The 23618-nt window shown below is 37.7% G+C and overlaps 1 protein-coding gene and 1 long non-coding RNA gene across 2 annotated transcripts in view; one reads left to right on the forward strand and one right to left on the reverse strand.

The window, feature by feature from the left end:
- Positions 1–23618, forward strand: part of PRKN (parkin RBR E3 ubiquitin protein ligase) — a 785743-nt gene that overhangs the window by 132047 nt on the left and 630078 nt on the right. Inside the window, exon 2 of the mRNA XM_014068674.2 lies at positions 22388–22551. Coding sequence (XP_013924149.2) covers positions 22388–22551 — 164 coding nt within the window. The remainder of the gene's footprint in view (positions 1–22387; positions 22552–23618) is intronic.
- LOC148045030 (uncharacterized) lies at positions 1309–6737 on the reverse strand. Its single transcript, XR_015697167.1, has 3 exons — positions 5988–6737; positions 5633–5828; positions 1309–1764 (listed from the first exon to the last, which is right to left on the reverse strand). It is a non-coding gene; the product is annotated as an uncharacterized LOC148045030 (long non-coding RNA).

The raw sequence follows: 23618 nt of genomic DNA on the forward strand, positions 1-23618 counted from the left end.
GCGGGACGGGGGAAAATGCATTGGAAAGCGGGTGTGTCCCGCCAAAAGCGGGACGTCTGGTCACCTTATACTATTAGATTATAGCAAGCACACAAGAAATATGTCATTTCCCTCTCTTTTTGCCCCCAGATTGATCAGGCTTTCAAAGGTATGTTTCCTGTGGATACCAGTCTAGTTCATGCATGTCCAATTTGTGGCCCATATCACTGTGGGGGGACTGTGGCCCACAGTCACTCAGTGTTAATCAATCAACAAAGCATTAAAACTGCAGTTTCTGAACATGGGAACTGAACATGTGCATTTGTTCCTTTGCTATTTTAATAGCTTGGGAGTTTTACATTTTATGTGCTTGGATGTCCTACAAATCCAACCCAGAATGTACAGATTAATTTGAACCAAACTCAAATTATTTTTATTTTTTTATCCATTCATCACATTTCTACACTACTCATATTACCTAAGTGACTCTAACTGCTTACAGTGAAATTAATTATGTTGACACAGAGTGATCAGTTGAATGATTCCTTCTTGTGATAGCTTTGTTTGTTTTTCAATGTAAAACAAATTACTAAGCTGCTAATTAAAGAAAAGAAACTATGGGGAGAAATGCTGTTTAAACCCTTTCCATTTCTTTGATTTGTTTGTTCCTGAAGCAGCTTTCTCTCTTTCTCGTTATCTTTCCAAATGGTTTATCTTTCCTTTGTAAGGAAATATGTAATTGGGTGCCAATTCTGCCCTTTTGTACTAAGTTATTGGACCATCGGAGATATCCTTCAGAAATCTGAGACTCTTATTTTATTAGAGCAAGGTATAAAGTCATCACCATTGCTATTCAGATTTTAAAAGAAGAGTACAGAACAATGAAGCATTTATAAAATCAAAGTATAATAAGTTTAAAGAAAAAAATTAAGCACCCTCACAAAATAAGTATCAACTTAAAGGAGAAATACTCTGATGTTTTTCTGGAATTTATTGCAAATAAAGTTGAATAAAGTCTGCTCTTAAATGTATTTGTTTTGTCCTGGATGTCTTTCACATCATATTCAGAAGATGACAGTGTCACAGATTCTGTAAAATTACTTGTCAAAATGAGATGTCATTGATATCTTAAAAGGGGAAAAAATGTTGCATGCATCATCATTTCCACATCATTGTCCAATATTCCATACCAATAACTCCATACAATATGCAAAAGCAAAACATAACTACTGTATTACAGTGGGGCAAAAAAGTATTTAGTCAGCCACCAATTGTGCAAGTTCTCCCACTTAAAAAGATGAGAGAGGCCTGTAATTGACATCATAGGTAGACCTAAACTATGAGAGACAAAATGAGAAAACAAATCCAGACAATCACATTGTCTGATTTGGGAAGAATGTTTTTGAAAATTATGGTGGAAAATAAGTATTTTAAGAATTTTAAGTATAAGTATTTACCCATTTAGCTATAATACAAGTATGCATAAAGAAAGATAATAATGAAGGACTCAAGAGATAGCATGTATTATTTATTAAACAAGACAGTGGCGGAGACATATAGGGGAATACTTTGCACTGGGATTGAGTGCAGAAAGGAATTAATGGTCAGTTCTTGAAGGAAAGCTAATGATTTATTATAAAATGAACATGGGTAGAAGGGTTTTAATGATTAATAATAATACCTAGTGCCGTGTTGTTTGAGTCTCTAAAATCTGGTACACAGAATCATAATCCAATAGTAATGATCCCAAGGAATTTATATTAATTGATTGTTCCCTTGCAAATCCTGAAAAAAAAATGGATTTCAGAGTGCAGTAAAAGAATGCAGATTTTTCATGCACATTTTACTATTTTATGGCAGTACAATGCTTCAAATCTAGTTCCAAAAGTTGCTTTATAGAGTGTGCAGGACTGTTTGCAACTCTTTAAAGCAACCACATCTTCTTCCCAGTTGCCTTTTTGTTGTAGGTTTCAGAAAATTTGGGGACCCCCTCCTGTACAGAAATCCAAACTACCTTCCTGTTTTATACTGTCATGGATCTCATCATATACATCTAGTGATAATTGCTAACCTCATTGCTTCAAACTGAAATTGAAATAAACAGAATGGAAATGAACTGTAAAATGACTCTGTGATCATAACCAATAATTAGATACTCTTCATCCCCCTTTTCTGTTAACATGCTTACAAGGCAGATGGAATTGAGTTCTAATAAATCTTGTCCTGAGGTGGTTCTAAACATCATTTTAGAACAGAATATCATATCATCTGTACACATGCAGCAAGAATAGAATAGAATAGTTTTATTGGCCAAATGTGATTGGACACACAAGGAATTTTTCTTTGGTGTATATGTATTTGATGCTTATACCTGACTATATCCAGGTAGGTTAATGTTAAGGTATTCAAGGATGAGCACATTTCCTGAGTTCACTGAGTAAACTGAAGTCAACATGAAAGAGTCTGGAAGTACAAAATGTGGGAATGAGTGATGAGTTGCCTAAGATCCTGGGGTCTAAGTTTTATGACACCACTGTTCGTATTTTGTCAAGCTTTACTATCTGCCTTACTGTACTAGGAAAACTATGTTTCAATGGCAAGGGTCCTGATGGACTAGTCTATAGTTTTCCTCCTGGATAAGCAAACCCTGTGTCAAAATATAAGCAAGGAATAATATGCTAAAACGCACATTACCATAAGTTGCACCTTTTGTGAGCTCAATGGTATGTCCCTGAGGGATTTTTAGAAACCATTGGCATATAAATGTTAGCCTTTAGGGATGTGTGTATATGCCTAAGGACAAAATTTAAGTTTTTAAGAACTGATTTTATTGAAGAGGACACTGGAAAGCAAAAAATCTGGGTTATAGCAATTGTGCTTCACAAATCTGACATCTAGATAGCATACAGCAGCATTCTTTGGAATTCTTTGTTTTTCAGGGATGCTCTCTTAATTATTAAAATTAAAATTAAAATGCTACTTAAAATTAAGTAGCACCTTAATTTTTCAGGGCATGGCTCCAGGAAAACTCATCTTTATACAGATTGTTGCCTTATTATACTTCTAAGTGCATGAATAAACACAATATGAGACAGAAATAAACATAGTTTGAGATGTTACTGCTTGAAAAAAGATTGAATTTCCTAATCTATGCTGGAGAAAATCTGGGAATTGGAAAAATACTTCCTCACTTTCAGGAAATTACAAGTGAAATTTGAAGTGCAAACCCAGAGTGTGTCCATTACATCAAAAGCAAACAAGGCACCCAAATTCATCCCTATACATGATGAAGCTGATATCGTAAAACAGGAGAGTTGGTGCTTTGGCCACACCCAACAGGTTTCCCCTTTAGCTTTGCAAATTGTATGTTTTCTGCCATGATGTTTTGTTTGTGGCAAGAGTACAATATTTAGGCTGGGGAAAATCGTGCATTCCAGTGCTTGCAAGGATAGTTTATTTATTAGACTGGTAGCTGTCTTTTATTCCCGAGCTCAAGGCAGCATATATAGCATTTCCTCTTCTCATTTTCCTCCACCACAACTCTTTGTGGTAGTTTGGATTGAAACAGAATCACTGGACAGAAGACATCCAGACAACAGCTTTGTCTGTGTTTGGACTACAATTGGAGTCTTTCCATTTATAGTCCAATGCCTTAACCATTATGCTACATTAATACAGTATATGGTAAATATCTTTTAGTGTATTTCTAAATTTGGACATTTTTCACCAATACGTTACTAGCATAACTCAAAAAAGATAAGAATGTTTTCAAAATAAGCTTACTATCTTGAATAGCAGTTGTTGAAGGGATTCATATGCAAATCATTTGGCTAAGCAACACCTTTCATTTTTCTCTCCTTTTTGGACTGAATCTATTTTGAGCTCACAAACAAGGCACCATCTATTGACTAATGGTGATAATGATCTGACATTTATGTGGTGTATGTCAGGCAGATAGACCCCAAATGGCTTTATAAATGGTCCCACTAGATGTTACTAATTGTGTACAATATATAAGGAGCACTTCGCTAAATGTTAAAATGTAAATACTGATAAGTTGCAAGATCTGTATTATTTCTTTCCATAGTTTTAAATTACTGGCAATATCTCCACACTTGGTAGTTGGATGGTTACACTATTTACTTTAAAAAATTGACAAACTGGTCTTTGGAGAAAAATACTTCTTAATTTGTTGACTGGAAATTCTAGAATATTGTTTGTGTTTTGCTGTATTTTTTGGCATCTCTGTATACATTTAGAAGATAAATACTTTCCTTGAACATGTGTTTGCCATGTTCAAGTTGTGTCTTTGTCAATTATAGTCCTTTATAGTCCTTCTAAATATCTGTCACTAACAAGGAGTCATTACAGAGAAGGATTTCAAAGCCTTGGCCATCTCTTGTGTGCTGTTATCAAGAACTTCCCAAAGTTGATACCAAACACTTGTGTTAAATGTGAACAAATAGGAAATAAAAATTAAGGATAGAGAATGATTCTATGATTCATTTAATCTATCTGTGGAGGCCGTGGATGAGATTCTCTAGAGGCTTTAAGAAAAGACTTAACAGCTTCCACTTACTGTTGGTTTATCTGGTCTTCCTGCACATTGCAAAAGGTTGGACCAGATTCTCTTCCAATTCTGCAGAATCATGATTTCATGATTCTATAATCGTATTTAGTACATTTCATTTTAATTAAATATAAATAAATTTTAATTAAATGTGATTCTACCCACTACTTATTCAAATGTATCCTTTGACTAGTGCAAATGCATCTCCAGAAAAAAGTAGGGTATCCCGACTTTATGCCCTTAATTTATGTGCTGATAGTCCCAAAATCATAATTGTAATGGAGTAAGAATTGGTATTGTTACATAAAATTAAGGTAGGAGATGATCAGGCTGAGCCCAAAGGCGGGATCAAACTTATCATCAGGCTCCAATACATTTGCACCCTCAAAGAGCCAAGTCCAGCCACTTAAATTCCATTGACTCTTATCTATTTATCTATATAGACTTATATTCATTTGTACTGCCTGGACTCCTGATTTCTTGCACATGATGATTAGCATGAAAAGTTAATCCTAGCACTTAGAGATATCAGTGAAACTAAATGGTAGAAGATCTGGGACAGGCAGAAGAAAGTACTTCTTAGAACCACACTGCAGGATATTACTCTCGTTGGAATCAACCTGACTTGTAAGATTATACAGGGAGAAAACAGCTCCAGTTCCATTTCCACTTCTACTTACTTCCACTAAGAAGTAAAGGGGGCTGATAATGGCCCTTTGGAGGAAACTTCCAGTTAAAAAATCTGCTAAATGTGTCCCTTCCCTGACCATATTTAAGAAAATTCTAAAAACCAGGCTGTTTCATAAACTGTTGGTATAGAATTAGCCACTGGTTTCTATTGATTTGAGGTATTTGATTGCTTATGATGTATTAATAATAGATGCTTTAATTGGATGGACCATGGATGTTTTTAATTGTTTTCTCCACCTGTAAACTACCAAGAGTAACTATGGATTGCAGCAAGGGAAAAATGCAATAAATACATATAATAAATAAAGCAAAAGGCAATGATGCCTCTCAATATGGATTGCTTTAAAGATTTAAATTATGCAAATGCAGAGAAAAGAACACTGTGAATATTACCTTTAGTTCCAGAATCAGTATGCCTTTGAATGCCAGTTGCTGGGTAACAGTAGCAGGAGGTTTGCTGTTTCAGTCACCTTATGATTATGGATTTAAAACGGCAATTCATTGACTATTGTAGAACAAGCCTGGGGAACTAGATATCCAGTGGAATTTCTTCCAGTGTTCCTAACATCCGTAGAATCTTCCTTGAAATCTGAAATTGTGTGAAAGAGTTCCTGTTTGCAAAATGAATCATAAGCTGAACTCAATCAGAATTTCTCTATAGCCCCCCCCCCCCCCCCCAAGAAATGTCTGGAACTGAAGACAAAGCACATTGAAGAAGATTATGCTCCAGATGTACCTTTTCACATACCTTTCAGGCTACATAATGACCGCTAGGGGCATGAGGTACAGCTGTGCAGATGTTTGGATCTCGTGCAAGCAGCTTCTCTGTAAAATAAATAATATTTTCACATGATAGTTGTATAAACCTAGGAAAATACCTGTTTGAGTTAAGGAAGTGGTGATAGGTTGGTACTCCTTTTCTGACCTACTAAATCACCTACATTTTCCTGACCTCCATGACTGCCATCCAAACCAATGGTGGGATTCAGAATTTTTTACTACTGGTTCTGTGGCTGTGGCTTGGTGTATGGGCATGGCTTGGTGTGTGTGGCTTGGTGGGCATGGTAGGGGAAGGATACTGCAAAATCCCCATTTTCTCCCGATCAGCTGGGACTCAGGAGGCAGAGAATAGATGGGGGTGGGGCTAGTCAGAGGTGGTATTTACTGGTTCTCTGAACTACTCAAACTTTCTGGTAACCGGTTCTCCAGAACTGATCAGAACCTGCTGAATACCATCTCTGATCCACACCCAAAAAAGGATGAAAGACTTCTTTAAGGAGAAGGTGCCTACAAATGGACCAAATATTCCATATCTTATGGGATACCTGAATCTTGGGAATGGGCTCCTGCAAACGATTGCAGCTCCAGAATATCTGTACATTGCTTTGTAATTAGGCCAAATGGATAGCAACATTTCTCCTGTACAGGTAGTCCTACAATTGAGCCCAAAATTGCTGTTGCTAAGCAAGAAATTTGTTACGTTTTGCCCAATTTTATGACTTTTTTTCCCACAGTTGATAAATGAATCACTAAATTAGTAATATGGTTGTTAAGTGAATCTGATCTCCCCACTGACTTTGTTTGCCAGAAGGTCACAAAAAGGGATCATATGACCCCAGGACTCTGCATCCGTCATGCAGAGATGAACCAGTTGTTAAACATCCGAATGTAAATCACATGATCATGGGGATACTGCAATGGTCATAAGTAAGTTATCTCAACGCATCCTTACAAAGAAAAGTTGCAGTAAAACATTTACAAGGCAAGCATAAAAAATGGAGGGAAGGAGAGACCCGGATCAAAATGTAGAGAAAATATTAATCTTTGCAGGCCAATCACAAGTGCCAGTTTTTTTAAAAAAAAAAGTTTCCCAGAATTACTTTCCCAGCCCCTTGTCAGACCCATCCTACTTCCTGTTATATGTACTCTGAATCTGATTAGTAAATACCTAATGCCCAAGTGGTGGCTCAGTGCCCAAAAACGCTTGTCAATCAGAAAGGTTGGCAGTTCAGCGGTCCGAATCCCTAGCACCACGTGATAGAGTGAGCTCTCGTTACTTGTCCCAGCTCCTGCCAACCTAGCAGTTCGAAAGCAAGTAAAAAAAGCAAGTAGAAAAACAGGAACCACCTTTGGTGAGAAGGTAACAGTATTCTGTGCACATTCAGCACTTAGTCATGCCGGCCACATGACCATGGAGACATTTTCAGACTGTGCTGGTTCTTTGGCTTTGAAATGGAAATGAGCACTGCCCCCTAGAGTCGGGAATGACTAGCACATATGTGCGAGAGGAAACCTTTACCTTTAATGCCCAAGTGAAATCTAACTATCTAACTATGTGGTATAGTGAATATATAAAACTTTCTGATTTGAGACAGCATTACTTTTTTTTTCTGAAAACAAACCCAAAATTTGTTTATGGCTAAACTTTTATTATCAAATACTATTATTTGGCATCCTGTATGACTTATTACATTACTAGAAGTTTCCAGTACTGAATACATTCAACAATTTATTTAACAATTTTGCAAATGTGGATTATTTACATAATCTCTTTCATAGTGATATACCTAATATTGTCATGATCTGTTTGTTTTAGTATTAATTAAAATCCTAATTTGTCTTCTTATGGTCCTTAGAAGCTCACAGGAATTCATTTCATTCTTTCTTTGTTTATAGATTATGACCCAAGAGACTCAAGCAATATATACCACGCTCAGTTAGGTAGTCCGATGAAAATCATACACTGCTCCATGATTTTGTTTGATTAAAGCAGATATATTTATTTACATCTGGATTCTGAAATTGAAAAGTAGAGATAAACTAATAATCAGATGCTGTTTTTAGCATTTAGATAAATTTATTTGAAATACTAAACCACAATAACACATGAGAAATCTCTCCTATTTCAGCCCATTGACTAATAGCATAGTGATGATGAACCTATGGCATGTGTGCCAGAGGTGGCACGGAGAGCCCTGTCTGTGGGCACGCACACCATCACCAGCTGCTCTTCTTGGTGTTCGCCAACTGGCTTTCGCAGTCACCGGAGCGCTGGAAAATGTCCCGAAAAACGACCTGAAAATGGGCCCCCAAATGGTCAAAAACGACCAAAAAACAGGCATGCATGTGCCGGCTCACCAGTCTTTGGGTTTCCAGTGCTCCAGTGCAGGCACTTGGTGCCGAAAAGGTTCGCCATCACTTCTCTACAACTTCCTCCTCTCAATTTAGCAAAAAAGCAGGAAATGACTCAGTGGCAGATGATGTCCACTGTACTGCCCATCTGTTCAAAAAGAACACACACACACAGAGAGAGACACACATCGTTGTGTGAAGATATACAGCCAGAAGTACATTTAGTTGTAATGTTTTGTGCTCTTTGTTTTTACTCTCTTCTTTCTTATTCTGTGTTTTTTGCTCTTGTCTTACTTTGTTTATTCTATTTTCTATAAAATGCCTTCAGTATTTATTGGTGAAAAGGCAGGGTTTTTCTATACCGAGGAATAGCATAAAGAAATCAATCTTTTTATGCTTTGGAACAGTTTTGTACAGTTAGCCAATGAGAGTAACTCCCTTATTCTATTTTCGTCCAGACTGATCACATAGGGCAAGAATGCTCCAGATCTTCCTTCCTAATGAAAACAAATAAATTCCGAAATAAATAAAGGATTTATTTCATACGGCTGATGAATCTGTATATAATAACAAATCTGCAGGTCTCACAGTGTAACAAGATATTCTTGTTACAAAAGACTAAGCAAATGGAATGGCATCTTTTTGTAGTAACCCTTATCATTACCTTTCCAATCAATCTAAGCTTAAATCTAGAAAGGTAGGTGATTAATATCTATGTTTTGCTTTCTAAAATGTTATGTACTATACACGATGCCATCAGTAGATAGGTAAATTGTGGCTGGTATATTCTGGCTGGTTGAGTGGTTCAATCTACTAAGTATGCAAACTTTCCAATTTAAGGATCAAGAATCATTGTAAATTTACCAGAAAAAAAATGCAACAAGAATTTTCTGCTCATCAGACTTCCTTTCCTATTTTTGTAATGCACAATTTCAATATGATAAATCTTATCATTTGGGATATTTTAAAGAAATTGAGATGTTCTATGTGGGATTTTACTGTTGCTCCATAACCATATGCTACTTTAATAGTACACTAAATCATCCATAAAGTAGAAGGCCAAAACCATCATTGTAATAAATAAATAAATGAAAAATGTTTTTGACCTTATACTTTATGGACAATTATATTGATGAGCAATAATGGAATTAAATTTCATTTTTTTCCCCTTCTCTTGCTGAAGCCTTGCAAAAACACATGTTCAGTTGACTTCAGTGTTTTTTGGAGTTGTATAAATCCCTTGAAGGACCTCTGTATCTGGTTGATTATTTACAAGTATTTGTATTTAGCTTGAAAAAATGGGAGATCATATTCATATCCTTATATGACAAACTCTCTAAGAATTCGGGATATTATTTTTTTTACAAACGACTTAATGCAACTTATACATGAATGCCAAAAGAATCGGTCCCAAACCTTTTATAATGCGGTCCAACAGAAGATGTTTTTGTCCTTGTTCCCAATGAAGTAACTTCTTACATCTTTCTATCAAATTATAACTGCTACTTACAGGGATTCAACAGAACAAGATTCCAAGCGATAATTTGTACGAATCACTTTGGAGTTGTTCCGTTTGCAGTCAAACACTGCAACCACTATCTACTCTAGAGTTAATTATTCAACTTATTCCTGAAATGATCTTAGCCCTGAAGATTTCATGCTCTGCTCTGAATTTTCTCTACTTTTCAGAACTCCCCACAGCAAAATACATTAGAGCAAACCAGTCTACTCTGTTTTGATGGGAAGAAATTAATTATGATAATCCCCAAGCCATAAATACTAACTAGCAGCAGTGGAACTTTTCAAGTAAATATAGTGCTAACTAGATTTATGAGAACATGTGGCTGGTGCCAATCTGTGTCTTATTAAGTAAATAAGACATGTGATGTGACATAATTTCCAATTCCCTCATGGATTCCTCATGTAGAAATGTTTTGAAGAAAGTGACATGTTTTTCGCTGTCCCCTTTTCATATGGGATGCATCTACATTTCACATGGTTTAAATCAATCAAATTAAGTTGCTTCCTGTAATGAATTCCAGCAGCCTTGAAGTGTTGTGTTCATGCATTCTCCCTTCTGAATACATTTTAAATGCAGCCGCTAAACAGCTGTCAATCACCCTGACAACTCATATATGCAAAGTAATCTCGATTCAGAACTCAGTAGGGTGTGGCTTTTTTTCTCTAGTATTTCTAATAGCATGAATAATTGCTGGTCAAGTTAAATTAGGACATGACACCACATTTTCTGCTACTATCATTGTTCTGTCATTTTCAGGATCAACATTTGTGCGCTAGCAGATTGCCATTCCGGGGTTGCACATGCATGGATTGAATTCACTTGGCTATAGAACTGCAATGATTCTGTATTGACTTTCAATCATTCTGCGTTGACATTCAGTGATTCACAGATGCTCTTGTGAGCACGCAGTTAAACTAAACAACTTCTAAGTTCTCTTCCAGCTATTATTCTGTGGATGGAATTTGAGCCAGATTTGGGTATTTTGGTCTTGATATCTGTCTTTGTGTCTTTATAGTTTCTACTTCACTTATCATACAGTTGCAGATAGGCTTCGACTTACAACAGTAATGGAGCCTAGAACTTTCCATGTATGTCATGACAGTCATAACTTGAAATATAACCAACAACCAATCCAGTTTTATGACATTTTTGTGGCAGTCATTCAGTGAATATGGGGCCTGTGTGTGTGACATAAGACAAACACAGCAAACGTAAAGTGAATATAGTTGTCGTTCAGTTAATGCCAAAAATGGTTATGCGAACCCATTGTTCAGCAAAATATTGCTGGCAAAAGTGTAATAAATAGTCATGTGACTGCAGGACCATGTAAATGGCCATAAATGCATTGTCTGGTTGTCAGGTACCTTAAATGCAATCATGTGACTGGGAGAGGCATCTGTTGGAATTTGGAAACTACATTGCAGTTTTGGGGTGGGTGGTCTATCATAACTTCAAACAGTCCCTAAGCAACTACTTATAGGTCAAGAACTACTTGTAATAATTGAAAAAAAATCTAGCCTGTCTTTAAGGCAGATTCCAAAATGTGCACATGTGTGTGTGTGTGTGTGAGGTATGTGACCTTGAGTTCAGTTGTACATGTTTATCTCTGTTGTTTTGTGCTTCTGACAAATGGCATTTGATCATTATAATAGATTATCAGCAACAGTTTCAAACTCCACCCGTGGCCAAGTGCATTTTCTTTATACCCTCCTCAACATCTGTTCTTGCAAGAACAGTATGACATTGATATACTACAGCAGGGGTCGTCATGGCAGTGTCACGTGGTATATCAGGACTTCCCTTCTCCCTTCGTTAAACTGGGTGTAGGTTTGGACAGCGAGGACCGGGAGTTTGACAACCCTTTAGTACAGGATTCTGCTGAAGAAAACACCTGATGGAGAGACAGTGTAATGTTGCAATAATTAAGGTGTTGGCTAGGATGAAGGAAATCCAGGTTTTATTCCAAGTTCAGCCAGGATGTTCTCTTGATGACCAGGAACTGTGTGTGTGTGTGTCTGTGTGTCTGTGTGTGTGTGTGTGTCTGTCTGTCTGTCTGTCTGTCTGTCTGTCTGTCTGTCTGTCTATCTATCTATCTATCTATCTATCTATCTATCTATCTATCTATCTATCTATCTATCTATCTATCTATTTATTTGCTGGTCCTCTTGTATTCAGGTCTTTTCCTGTGTAAGATTGAGATTGTCTTGGCAACGTTTCAGCGAGGTCTCACTTGCCATCTTCAGGCTGGGTTTTGGGCTTAAAGTGTGATCGGAGCTTCGGTCTTTCTATAAATCTTGGTGTGTGTGTGTGTGGAGTGCTGGCTTTGTACTAATTTTGAAGGAACCAGGTTAATCTCCAAAACAGAACATTTCAACAAGAGAATAATTATGGAAGCTATCGAAATAGAGAAACACCCCCACAACATGAATAAACGTGATGATACCTCCCGCCTACCTGACATCTGGAAACCAGCCCTAGTCAACAAATGAGCCCCGCTATTACACACACACACACACACACACACACACACACACCTGAATGCAAGATAGAGTATAAACTATCATTAATCATCATGTCCTCCATTGAATCACAGCCCCTCTGATGAATAAATAAAGGCTTTTAATTCATGCTATGCTACATTGGCTGCATTGTGGTTAACTATTCAGGCAATTGTCCCCTAGCAAATTAACCTACGAACTCCAAAAAATCACACCCACGTCTTAGAGAGCTTCTTAATTTAACTTAATTTTATGCCAGCTGGAACACTATTTTCTTGTCTGGATGAAAATTGTATCAAATAATTTCCATATTACAGCTTAATTGTTGAAGGAATGGAAACTAGGTACGTAGAGGGAGATGAGACTAGTTAATGGACCAAAACAGTTCTGAACTTTATGAACAACAGAGATTTTTCAGAAATCCTGTTATGGTTTCATAGCTCTAATTACTTTTATTTAGTTAAAAAGTCAAATATTTACAAGTTTTGGAAGGCAAAAGCTGTACATTTCTCACCCCCAAAGCTCATAAACTAACAATAAACCTAACCATAAAATCCTTTATAAATTCTCATGCCTCAGTTTTTATTGTTAGGGAAGTTCCCTTTGAATGGCTAAATTGCAATAAGAATTTAATGTTATTCGAGATGTACTTACTAAAATATGCCCATCACAATGGAAATCTCTCAATATCTTCTGTCTGTTAGATGCGGTTAGACCCCCTCCATCTTTCTTTGTTTGGAAAATAGAATCAAGTTTATTTATAGGAGAAAAATTCTACTTTCAGGAGAAAATCATCATCGTCATCATCTTCTGTAAAAAAGGATATATGATGTTTTTTATGAATTTGAACTTATAGAATTCAAATATATTGAGTTGTATTTGGAGATAGATGGAACTATAAATTCCAGTATGCAACATCTTACAATATTACAGGGAACAATACAAGTATTGTTAGCCATCTCACCATTGCTTTTCCTTCTCAAAGGTAAATCTTTAAAATCAGGTGTCAAACTGGTGGCATGCCTGCCGGATGCATCAGATGGAGGCCATGCCCACCCCAGTGCCGCAAAGGGGAAAAAAATCATTGCAAAATGTCACATAATGGCAACGTGATGCCACGAGTTTGACACCCGTGGTTTAGATTGAGAAGTTTGTGCTTGTTCTGACCTAGGCTTCCCAAGAGCATGAAGCAAACTCCTGGTCCTGACAAAAACCCCTTTTATTAATTTCCTGTGAATTCTGCTCATTCACAGACAGCAAAGTCTTTCAAGGGAGGATTTACATTCACAGACTTTATCTGGTGTAGAGAGCTGCCAGGCCGATATCTATAAAACTTGACAAGGAGTCTAATTGTCTCCTGTAAACTCCATTCCCTTTTTGCTCCTCTTTTATTTCCTCTTGGAGGAGCCATTCATCGTCCACTTGTGGCCTTACTCCCAAGTCAACCCCTGTTCTTTAGCTGTTCCCTTCATTTGGCAAATCTGCACATGCACATCAGTGGTGGGTTTCAAAATTTTTTGGAACCTCTTCTGTAGGTGTGGCCTGCTTTCGGGGTCCACTGGTGGAACCTCTTCTAACCGGTTCAGTAGATTTGATGAACCGGTTCTAGCGAATAGGTGCAAACTGGTAGGAACCAGTGATGTACACACTGGGAACAGGCTCCAGCCTCACTGATGTCTGACTCTGAAGGCATCTGATAACTGGCATACAGCTCTGGCCCCCTCTCTGCCTCCAACACAGAGCCCTCATCAGAGTCATCTTCAAACTCCAGGACTGGCCCATGTTCCCTATTAAATCATTAAAAAATAGTTCCTCCAAAAATGAGTAGTCCTGTAGTAATGAAAACAATTAAAGAGAAGAATTATTCAGTGGCAAGTAATTTGAAGTACAGGGTTGTACTAATTTGAAGTGTGTGAAAGATTAACACATTTTAAAAAATAATTACAATGTTATTCATTTGTCAGTGCCTCTTATTTACAAGGCATAAAAGATTGTGGTGGCTTAATCTTCTGATCCATGGATAAATAATGCACATTGTAATTTGTTTCATTGCCTGTTTTAGTAATAGTCTATAGTATATTGATGGAACGATTTATTTTTAAACTCATGAGAGAAAGAGTTATCCATGGAGCTTGGAAGGAAAAAAAAATATACATCCTCCCAAGGTGACAAGGTTTATGCTGAGATTTCATCTCAGGGACAGAGTTCCTATCCGTCCTACTAGGTAAACTGTACTGTATTGTATAGCTACATTAACAGATTGTTGTAAATCTGAAGGCACAAATTTCCCACCACTATTTTAACAGCTTGATCCATTAGGGTTAGTCCTTCCGAAGTTTCTTTCTCTAACAAATAAGTCACTGGGGGTGGGGGGGGGGCTCCTGCCTCTCTTATCTGATTGTTTCCTAGGCAGCATCTCTTTCCATCTTTCTTTCCCTAAGGTCTTTCCCACATAATTACCTTTGCTTGCTTCAAGCTATAAAATACTTTCCTTAGGGTTAATTGCAAGCCTCAGGATCTGTCAGATGTGAATTAGACCACAAGAGGATTCCAAGGGAGATACATCTTAATTCCTTATTTAACTATTTAACCGTTATAGTAACTCCTTAGTAAAGTCTTGACAACTTAGACTCCTACTGTCTTAGGTAAAATATTAGACACACTACTAGACATACTACTATCCTACTTTATGCTGATGATGCAATAATTTTTCCTAAATTACCATAGCATTCTGAGCTTTAACTTCTTCTAGGCGGGTATTTCTGACCATCAGTTACAGGTAGTTCTCGACTTACAACTATTATTGAAGGCTGTCCTTTATGGTTGTAAGTCATGACAGTTGTAAAGTATGAATATTTTTTGTGGCAGCCATTAAGCAAATGTGTTGGTTGTTAAGAGAACCAGTTTTGCTGAAAATTGGAGTGCTGGTTTGGGACAAAAACATCATAAAACAAAGTTATGTGAATGCAGGACATAAACAGAGGTAAATGTCATCTGACAATCAGATAACGGGCATATAAATTTAATTAATAATTACATAAAATATGGGCCAATTGTTGAGCACCTGAAATCTAGTGATGTAACCATGTGGGTAATAGCCGTTGTAACTTCAGAATTGTAGTAAGTACATAAGTAACCCTGGGGAGGTCTCTCATAACTTTGAATAGTCACTAACCATTTGCAAGTTAAGTTAAACTGTATAGCAACACCTAAGTGTTGGTGTTTATTAAAAGATATTTCAAACATAAATGTCAATTAACTAGAAATACTCTAGACAGGGAGTTGTTTTGAGGACTATTGGGTTCTAGGAGCATACGTTTGCCATTAAGAAGTGCCATCATCATCATCATCATCATGACTATCATCAATTTTTTTCTATGTTGAGGCAGTTGCCATCAAAGACTTTGAGGCTGATGTTTTAGCTCAAATGCAGTACTTTACGGCTCTCAGGTGTGCTTTTATTGCAGCTTTACCAAATTGGAAAAGATTCAATCAGTTTTCTTCTTTCTTGTCTTCTTTGTAACCTTATGTGTGCCTAGTGTAGCATTACAACTAGAAGCAGGAATGATTAAGGTTGAGGCCAAGACCTGGCTTTTATGATTAATTATTAGCTTAATTAAATTTCTTCCAAATGGGCTTAGCATCACTTACTATGATTGACAATTTTCAGTCTAATTGACATGGAAATTTAAAGTCCAAATTGGTTTTACTTGGATTCTCTTTTAATTGCCTATGGGGTTTGAGAAAGGCAAACAGACTAGATCAAGAACTTTAGATTGAGAGCATCCACAGGATTTGGCTAAGCTACCAAGTGCAATTTACCCTGGAGAAATTATGAGTTTTTCCCAACTTACCACAAAAGTAACTCAACTAAGCGCCTTGAGGCAATATATGGTCTTTGCACTAGTTGTTCTTATTGTTCTACCATTAGAATTATTGGGGGATAGATTTTATGATACCAGTTCCATCCTTGGGGCTTGGTAGAGGATGAGACTCTGATTCATATTTTGTTATTGATTTATCATTATATTTGTGCCATCATATTAGTGCAATTGATTTTTGATTGATGGATGAGGTAGATGTGATATATTACTTTCTGTATTTCCTTTTTATTGGCAGACATAGATACAGCTGTTACTGTTAAGATGGCCAAATGTTGCAGCTTGTTGCGCCTGCTAAATGGCCCTTTAGGAATCAAGTTAGTGACGAGCTAACTCTGAGCTTTCTCTGGATTTTTGACAATATTTTTTTCTGCAGACATTTCTGGATTGTCCAGTGATTATAATAAAGATTTGATTAAAGTGAACAGTTGAGTGCTTAGGTAGCAGAAATTTGACTGCTGCTTGTTTCAGGAAAGTGAACAGATTAAATTAGATAAAATAGCGCATGCACTTCGTTTGACATGACTGCCACAGTACAGGTAAACTAGTGTATGCTTTCCATGCTTAAGATGCTTGATTCAGACAGTTTCTAAAAGGATCACAATCTTTATGTGATGAAAATGTAGCTGTGACCTCTTCCCTTCTATTATGCACATTACAGAATTTCAAAATCACACTGGGAACCCAGTTTGCACGGTTGCATAATTCTCTTTGTGGCACAATTATGCTGCACATTATATTACAAAATCGATTGAAGGAAAAGGTTTCCTGGTTCTCTTTCCATCATGTGAATGATTGCTTTCCACATCTTTGTGCTCATACGCCTCTAAAGATACAAGGAGCCACTTTACTTACTGGTTTTTTGCTCTTTTTTAAACCAAAATCTGAATTTGCCTTCCTCAAATAACCTTCTGGTTATTTTCTTCTGCTAAATTCAATGCATTCATCCAAGTCTGGTTGTGGAAAAAGAAGCTTGGGAAATAAGTGGAAGGAAAATGTTGGACTTCCAAGTTCTCCCACATTCCTCACTTCGGATATGATTGATAGTAGATTTATTTCAGGACATTGTCCTTTATTGCACATAGTTTGGTTTTCAGAGCTGTTGATTTATCCATTATTGGCTTTCTTTACACAATGTACGTTATTACTCAATAAGTCTATTTTCTGGCTGTGCATAGTAGTGTCCATGGCTTGGACTTGCACAATTTGCTAAACCAGTAAAAGCAAAACAACCCCCCTTCCCAAGCAAAACAACCCCCCTCCCCAAAGATATCAACCCTCAAATTCCTTATAAAATTGCAAGTTTAGTCACTGACCTCCTGCAACACTTCCTTTCTCCCAGGGATCATCTGACTATGCCATGGAAAGAACGGTCAATGAAATATGTCAGATTGCACACAGCAAAAATGTCACATTTGTTCTCTGCTTAACTATAGTAAGGCTAAGGATAGCTTTAATCTTCTTCCTGTGTGGGCTGGGAAGTGAACATAAAGAGAACTTCAAGCGGGCAGAGCAGAAAAAAGAGATTGCTGGGGTGTGTTTATGCGGAAGTTGGGTACAAGTGAGGAAAGTCTTCTAACTATTGAAGTTAGAAGAGACCATTTAGGTAATCAAGTCCAATCATTTCTTCAATGTGGGAATCCTAATTAAAATACCCCTTACAAATAATTGTGTAACCTTTGTTTAAAAAAACTCAGGGGAGATTTCCAAGCACTCTCTAATGAATCATCACTGTCCCAACAATTAATCATTGGCTTGACTTCATAGACATGGAGTTTCTAAAGTTCCATGGAGTTGGAACTTTAAACATGTAGCCAGACAAACCCTTGATTGCCTGTTGCAGTGTAGAAATCTCATGGAGTTTTATGTATTCTCAAGGGTTTACAGATAGTTATCTTCCCCCCTCCCTTCCAAATTGACAGATAACTGGTTCAGTGCCTGGTAACCTTGACGTTGTGTGGTTGTGATGTGTTAATATGATGGCCATCTCCAGCCTAAGAATTGTTGGTTGCCACGTTGTCTTAGGTCCGTGATGGCAAACCTATGGCACCCATGCCACAAGTGCCGTAGGTTTGCCATCTCTCTGCGAGCACACAAGCCATTGCCCCAGCTCAGTTCTGCCACGCATGCACACACAACTCCCACCGGTTAGTTGATTTTTGAGTCTCTGCCATGCATGCGTGGGGGTGGAGCACATGTGGGAGAAGCATGCACAGGGGGCCATGTGCTCATGAGTGGGATGCGCGGAGGTGTGTGCCTGCATGCTTTTGGCACTCGGCACAAAAAAGTTTAGCCATCACTGTCTTAAGCGGCTAAAGGGCTTGAGACAAACTAAAAATGCATAGGGATCAACTGCTTGTCCCAGTCGTAAATAAATGATTCTCAATTTGTTAGAGAAAGAGATAAGAGTTGAACCTTGGTTCTCCTATATAGAGGGTTACAACATTCAGTTTTCAGTTGCTGGTTCTCTTTATACTAAGAGCTTTTGCCTTTGAATCTCTCCCTGTGTGCCTTCTAATTATAGTATAAGTCTTAGTGAATCCAGACATCAAACGTTATACCCAACATCTGTACTGCATGCCCAACAATCTCCATTCTCACTTTATATTAAAACTTAAAGGACATTTTTTCACCTCTTCTCAAAAGAGTATGGAGAGATGAGATACCCTAACAGGAATGTAGCAATTAAATGCAGGCAGAATGTAGTTTTTCTGCAGCTACTATCATGACTCTGACCTTTTTATTGTTGATCATATACCATAACACATATCATGTTTATTTTAATAGGCATTTCAGAATGCATGGTTATAATTTATTTTATATTCTAATTGTGTTAATAAATATGGATCTCCGACATTAATTATAATAAAATCCTATAGTACCAATTCCTTTTTTCAGCCTGAGAGCCTTTGATATTATTGAATAAAGCCAATGAGCACTTTGAGGATTTATAATTTCTGTATCAGTGTATTTATTGTCTAAACAAGCAAAAGCTTTACAGAAGTGTAATGTGGTGCTTTTAAAAATACAGATAATTAGTACATTAGGGCCATATTTCAAGTACAGGAAGTCCTCATTTAACAAGCCTAAATGGGACTTCGGTCATTGAGCAAAATGGTTGTAAAGCAGACATAAAAACATGATCACACTGACGTATGCCAGCAGTTTTGGCTCTGGTTGATTTTGGTTGCTAAGCAAATCAGACATGATCAATACAATCATCAAATGACTGTAACTTAAGACCTCATGCTGGCTTCCCCATTGACTTTGCTTGTTGGAAGCCAGTGAGGGAAGGTCACAATTGACAATTATGTGGTCCCTGGATGTTCTGAATGTCATAAATGCATGACAGTTTCCAAGTGTCTGACTGTAGGATACTGCCAGGGCCACAACTTTGAGGACCGGTCATAAGTTCATTTTGTCAGTGCTGTAGTAACTATGAACTATGACTAAATGGGTGATTGTCAAGCAAGAACTACCCGCATGTGATCATTTTAAATGTGAAGGGGTTTTTTTTTCTCCTCCTTTGAATGTGTGGCTCTCTGTATAGCACATTGTGTAGCAATATTTGTATACGGTTTTCAATAAGCAGGTCATGTCAAATAATGTAACATGGCAAAAAGGGCTTCAGGCTGTTTTATGGAGCGGTGGACTTAGCATCTAAATCACTTCTTGAGAATTTGCTCCTTAAGGGATTCATGTTCTTTCAGTCTGTGGCTTATAACAGATAAAGATGTGGGCACATTTTTTTTTAATTATTGCCACAGGGAAGACTGTGGCAGGTCGAACTATGAAAATTCACAAGGGACAGCTTTCTTTGAAATGTGGAAAATCTTCAGCCATGCTCTAGGAGCTGTCTTTGAACTGAAGTCAAGGAGAAAACATTTCTTACTAACCTTTAGCAACAATGTCAGTTGCTGCTGACCTATAAGAAATGGCTATGTTCAATTGTTTATATCAGGGCTAGGTGAGCAGAAACCCGCAAATACCACCAAGTACCATTTTATTTATTTATTTATTTATTTATTTATTTATTTATTTATTTATTTATTTATTTATTTATAAAAAATTAAAATGGGGAGTGGGCATGCTGCAAAGCAAAGTCAGAACTTCTGGGTACCTTCTTTGTTTTCAAAAATAGGCCCATAGTTCCTTTTAAAATGTGTATGGGACTCTGGTGCCTAATCTAAAAATAAGTTGGAGTGGTAAAGAGTAGAGGGGAGGTGGAAGGGAAGGGGAAGCACAAAGCAACCTCACCAGATATAACTGTGTTTTACTACTACTGCCCATAGTCACCATGGCAGTCGTTTTATGAAAAGAGGAGCCCTACCTCTGGAGATTTTTTCGCTGAGAGCATCTAGGGTGCATTCTTTCATTTATATGACCTAATGTTTTATGGTGATAAAACCATCTCTCTCTCTCTCTCTCTCTCTCTCTCTCTCTCTCTCCTCTCTCTCTCTCTCTCTCTCTCTCTCTCTCTCTCTCTCTCTCTCAATCTCTCTCCTCTCTCTCTCTCTCTCTCTCTCTCTCAATCTCTCTCAATCTCTCTCTCTCTCTCTCTCTCTCAATCTCTCTCTCTCTCTCTCTCTCAATATCTCCTCTCTCTCTCTCTCTCAATATCTCTCTCTCTCTCTCTCTCTCCTCTCTCAATCTCTCTCTCTCTCTCTCTCTCAATCTCTCTCTCTCTCTCTCTCAATCTCTCTCTCTCTCTCTCTCTCAATCTCTCTCTCTCTCTCTCTCTCTCTCTCTCTCTCTCTCTCAATCTCTCTCTCTCTCTCTCTCTCTCTCTCTCTCTCTCTCTCTCTCTCTCAATCTCTCTCTCTCTCTCTCTCAATCTCTCTCTCTCTCTCTCTCTCTCTCTCTCTCTCAATCTCTCTCTCTCTCTCTCTCCCTCCCTCCCTCTCCTTCCCTCTCTCCCTCTCCCTTGAAGACATCCTAGTATATTGATTGAGAGTTTTAGTTTTAGAAGCACTTTCAATTCAACATATAGCATCTGTCAATCTTAAATGATGGCTAAATAATGTAGAAGAGAGCTAGTTTGGTGTGGTAGTTAAGGCACTGGTCTAAAAACAGGGAGACCATAATTTCTAGCCCTGCGTTAGGCACAAAGCCAGCTGGGTGACCTTGAGCCAATTCCTCTCTCAGCCCTAGGGAGAATGCAAGGGCATCTTTGAAATCTTGTAAAGGAAATTGCAAGTAGTTGCCAGGAGTCAACATGGTCTTGAAGGTACATGCACACAAACACATCAAGTAGAATTGTTATATGCTGCCAAAATTCTTAGCAATGACATCTACATGTTTGGATAAGTTACATTATCGCTTAATTGTGAAAAAAACAAAACTTCTTAAACCTCCCTTGTAAACATGTGAAATATTTTTATGACAGGCATTAATGTACATCTTGACCAAGTACTATTGCAATGTGTTCGACAATTGTTTTTAACAGCACACAACTATATTAACAGGAGTTATTTTCTATAGTTGTTTTAGGAATTCTAAGAAAGACCAGAAACGACTTTCATGCTACAGGCAGCGTATAATTTTCTCTCCATTATTATTTTCTAGACAGTTGGATCTCTGAGAGGCCAGTGTGTATGAACTGACATTTCTGTATTTTTTAATGTTTTCTTTCCAATATATTCTAGCAGCCTACTTCAGTGAGGTTAACACGCTGTGTGTATGTGCATGTATGCATGTGAGCAGACATGTACAAATCATTTCCATTACAGTTATATGTACTCTGGTCTCTTGAGAGCATTTAGAATAAGAGGGAATTAGTTATTATTAGTCCTCAGATTGCAGATTAAAAACTGCCTGTTCATTCATTCCTCAAGGAAATGTTATTTAAGATCCTCTTTGGATCATAAAGCATGTTTAATTTAGTTAAGACAATAACATGTTAGGGATTCTTATTTGGAATTGCCTTTCCAAATCATAAACTGTAATATGCCATTTCTTCCTTCTAAAATGATAAAACAAAGTTTTACAATACCATCATGCTGTTGTCCATGTTTCAGAAATTGCCGTCTCTTTTTGTCATTCCCAGATGCATCAGATTTCAAAACACTCAGCATTTTCCCTCCCTAAAAAAAAACAATGTCTTGTTTTTGGTCAGTGTTTGTCAGGTTCAACTCCAGCCATGGTTTCCCAATGGAGGTTGATTCAGATACCAGCATCTTCCAGCTGAAGGAGGCGGTTGCTAAGCGACAGGGAGTTCCAGCTGACCAGTTACGTGTGATTTTTGCAGGCAAGGAGCTCAGGAATGACTTGACACTGAAGGTAAGTCTCCCTTGATAGTTTTGCTTCTGGGATGCTGCCAGCCTCACTGCCTCTGCCTTTAACACTGCCAAACTGACATTCACGCCTGAGATCTAATAGAATAAATAGCACCTGGGGATTCCATGAACTTTACTCCACACTGCTTCATTAATTCTGACCTTCTTAATTATGCATTAAAACAGCAAGCAGTAAGGATAGAGAAGAGGGAGACAATGTGAGAGGGGCTAGAGAAGAAGAGATCTCTGCTTGCTGAATAAATGTTTACTGACTACAGAAGCACATTTTCTTTATCTGTTCAATTTCTACAGTGCTTATTCCATTTGAATCTTAATGAAGAAGGAAGTAAATAAATGGTTCTGAAGCAGGCGGCTTCAGGGTTCCCATGGTCTACAATACCTAACCCAAGTGTGACCCCTGGAGGATAGTTGTGAAGCTGCTCTTGTTATGTATGTGAGAGTTTTGGGTAAAGCGCATGAGGAGGCAGGAATGCAGAAGGTTTTCTTAAAGACTGAGGAATGCTGATTAGCTAGCATTTGTAGGAAGGGAAGGCCCTTTGTGAGCAGGAGATGACGTTGATAAGCCTGTTTTGTTCTTAGGGCTCCACCAAGTGTACACTGGATTTATAAAGAAACATAGAAGTACCTATCAGAGTTCCTTCAAAAAAAACCTGTCCAAATGGAACAGGAAAGGAAGGTTTTTTTTTTTCCCGGGGGGGGGGGGGGATTCTGCTAAAGAAAGGAAAAGGGAGGAGGAGAGAAAAGGAAGTATGAGAGTTAAAGGTTAGAGCAAAGATTTGGGTTTCATTGTGATGTAACAAGGGGATGGAGGCATAATGTTCATGAGAAAATGAGGAATGTGTAAAACAGAGACCCAAGGCCATCGTGGGGAAAATGTACACTTGTTGTTTACTTTCACGTTGTTCAATTGCAACTTGAAAAGGCACTCTGCAAAGTCCCAGTTGGCTGCCCTTGGAATGGAGGCGGAGAAATGAAATGGTCTCACTCCTATCAGGTTAGGTTTAATGGCCAGTAGAGTTTAATTGATATTCACATTCACAGGTTTTGCTG

Source organism: Thamnophis sirtalis, unplaced genomic scaffold (genome assembly GCF_051295495.1).
Source record: "Thamnophis sirtalis isolate CommonGarterSnake01/CBP01778 unplaced genomic scaffold, rThaSir2_p1.2 scaffold_6, whole genome shotgun sequence".
Classification (NCBI taxonomy): Eukaryota; Metazoa; Chordata; class Lepidosauria; order Squamata; family Natricidae; genus Thamnophis; species Thamnophis sirtalis.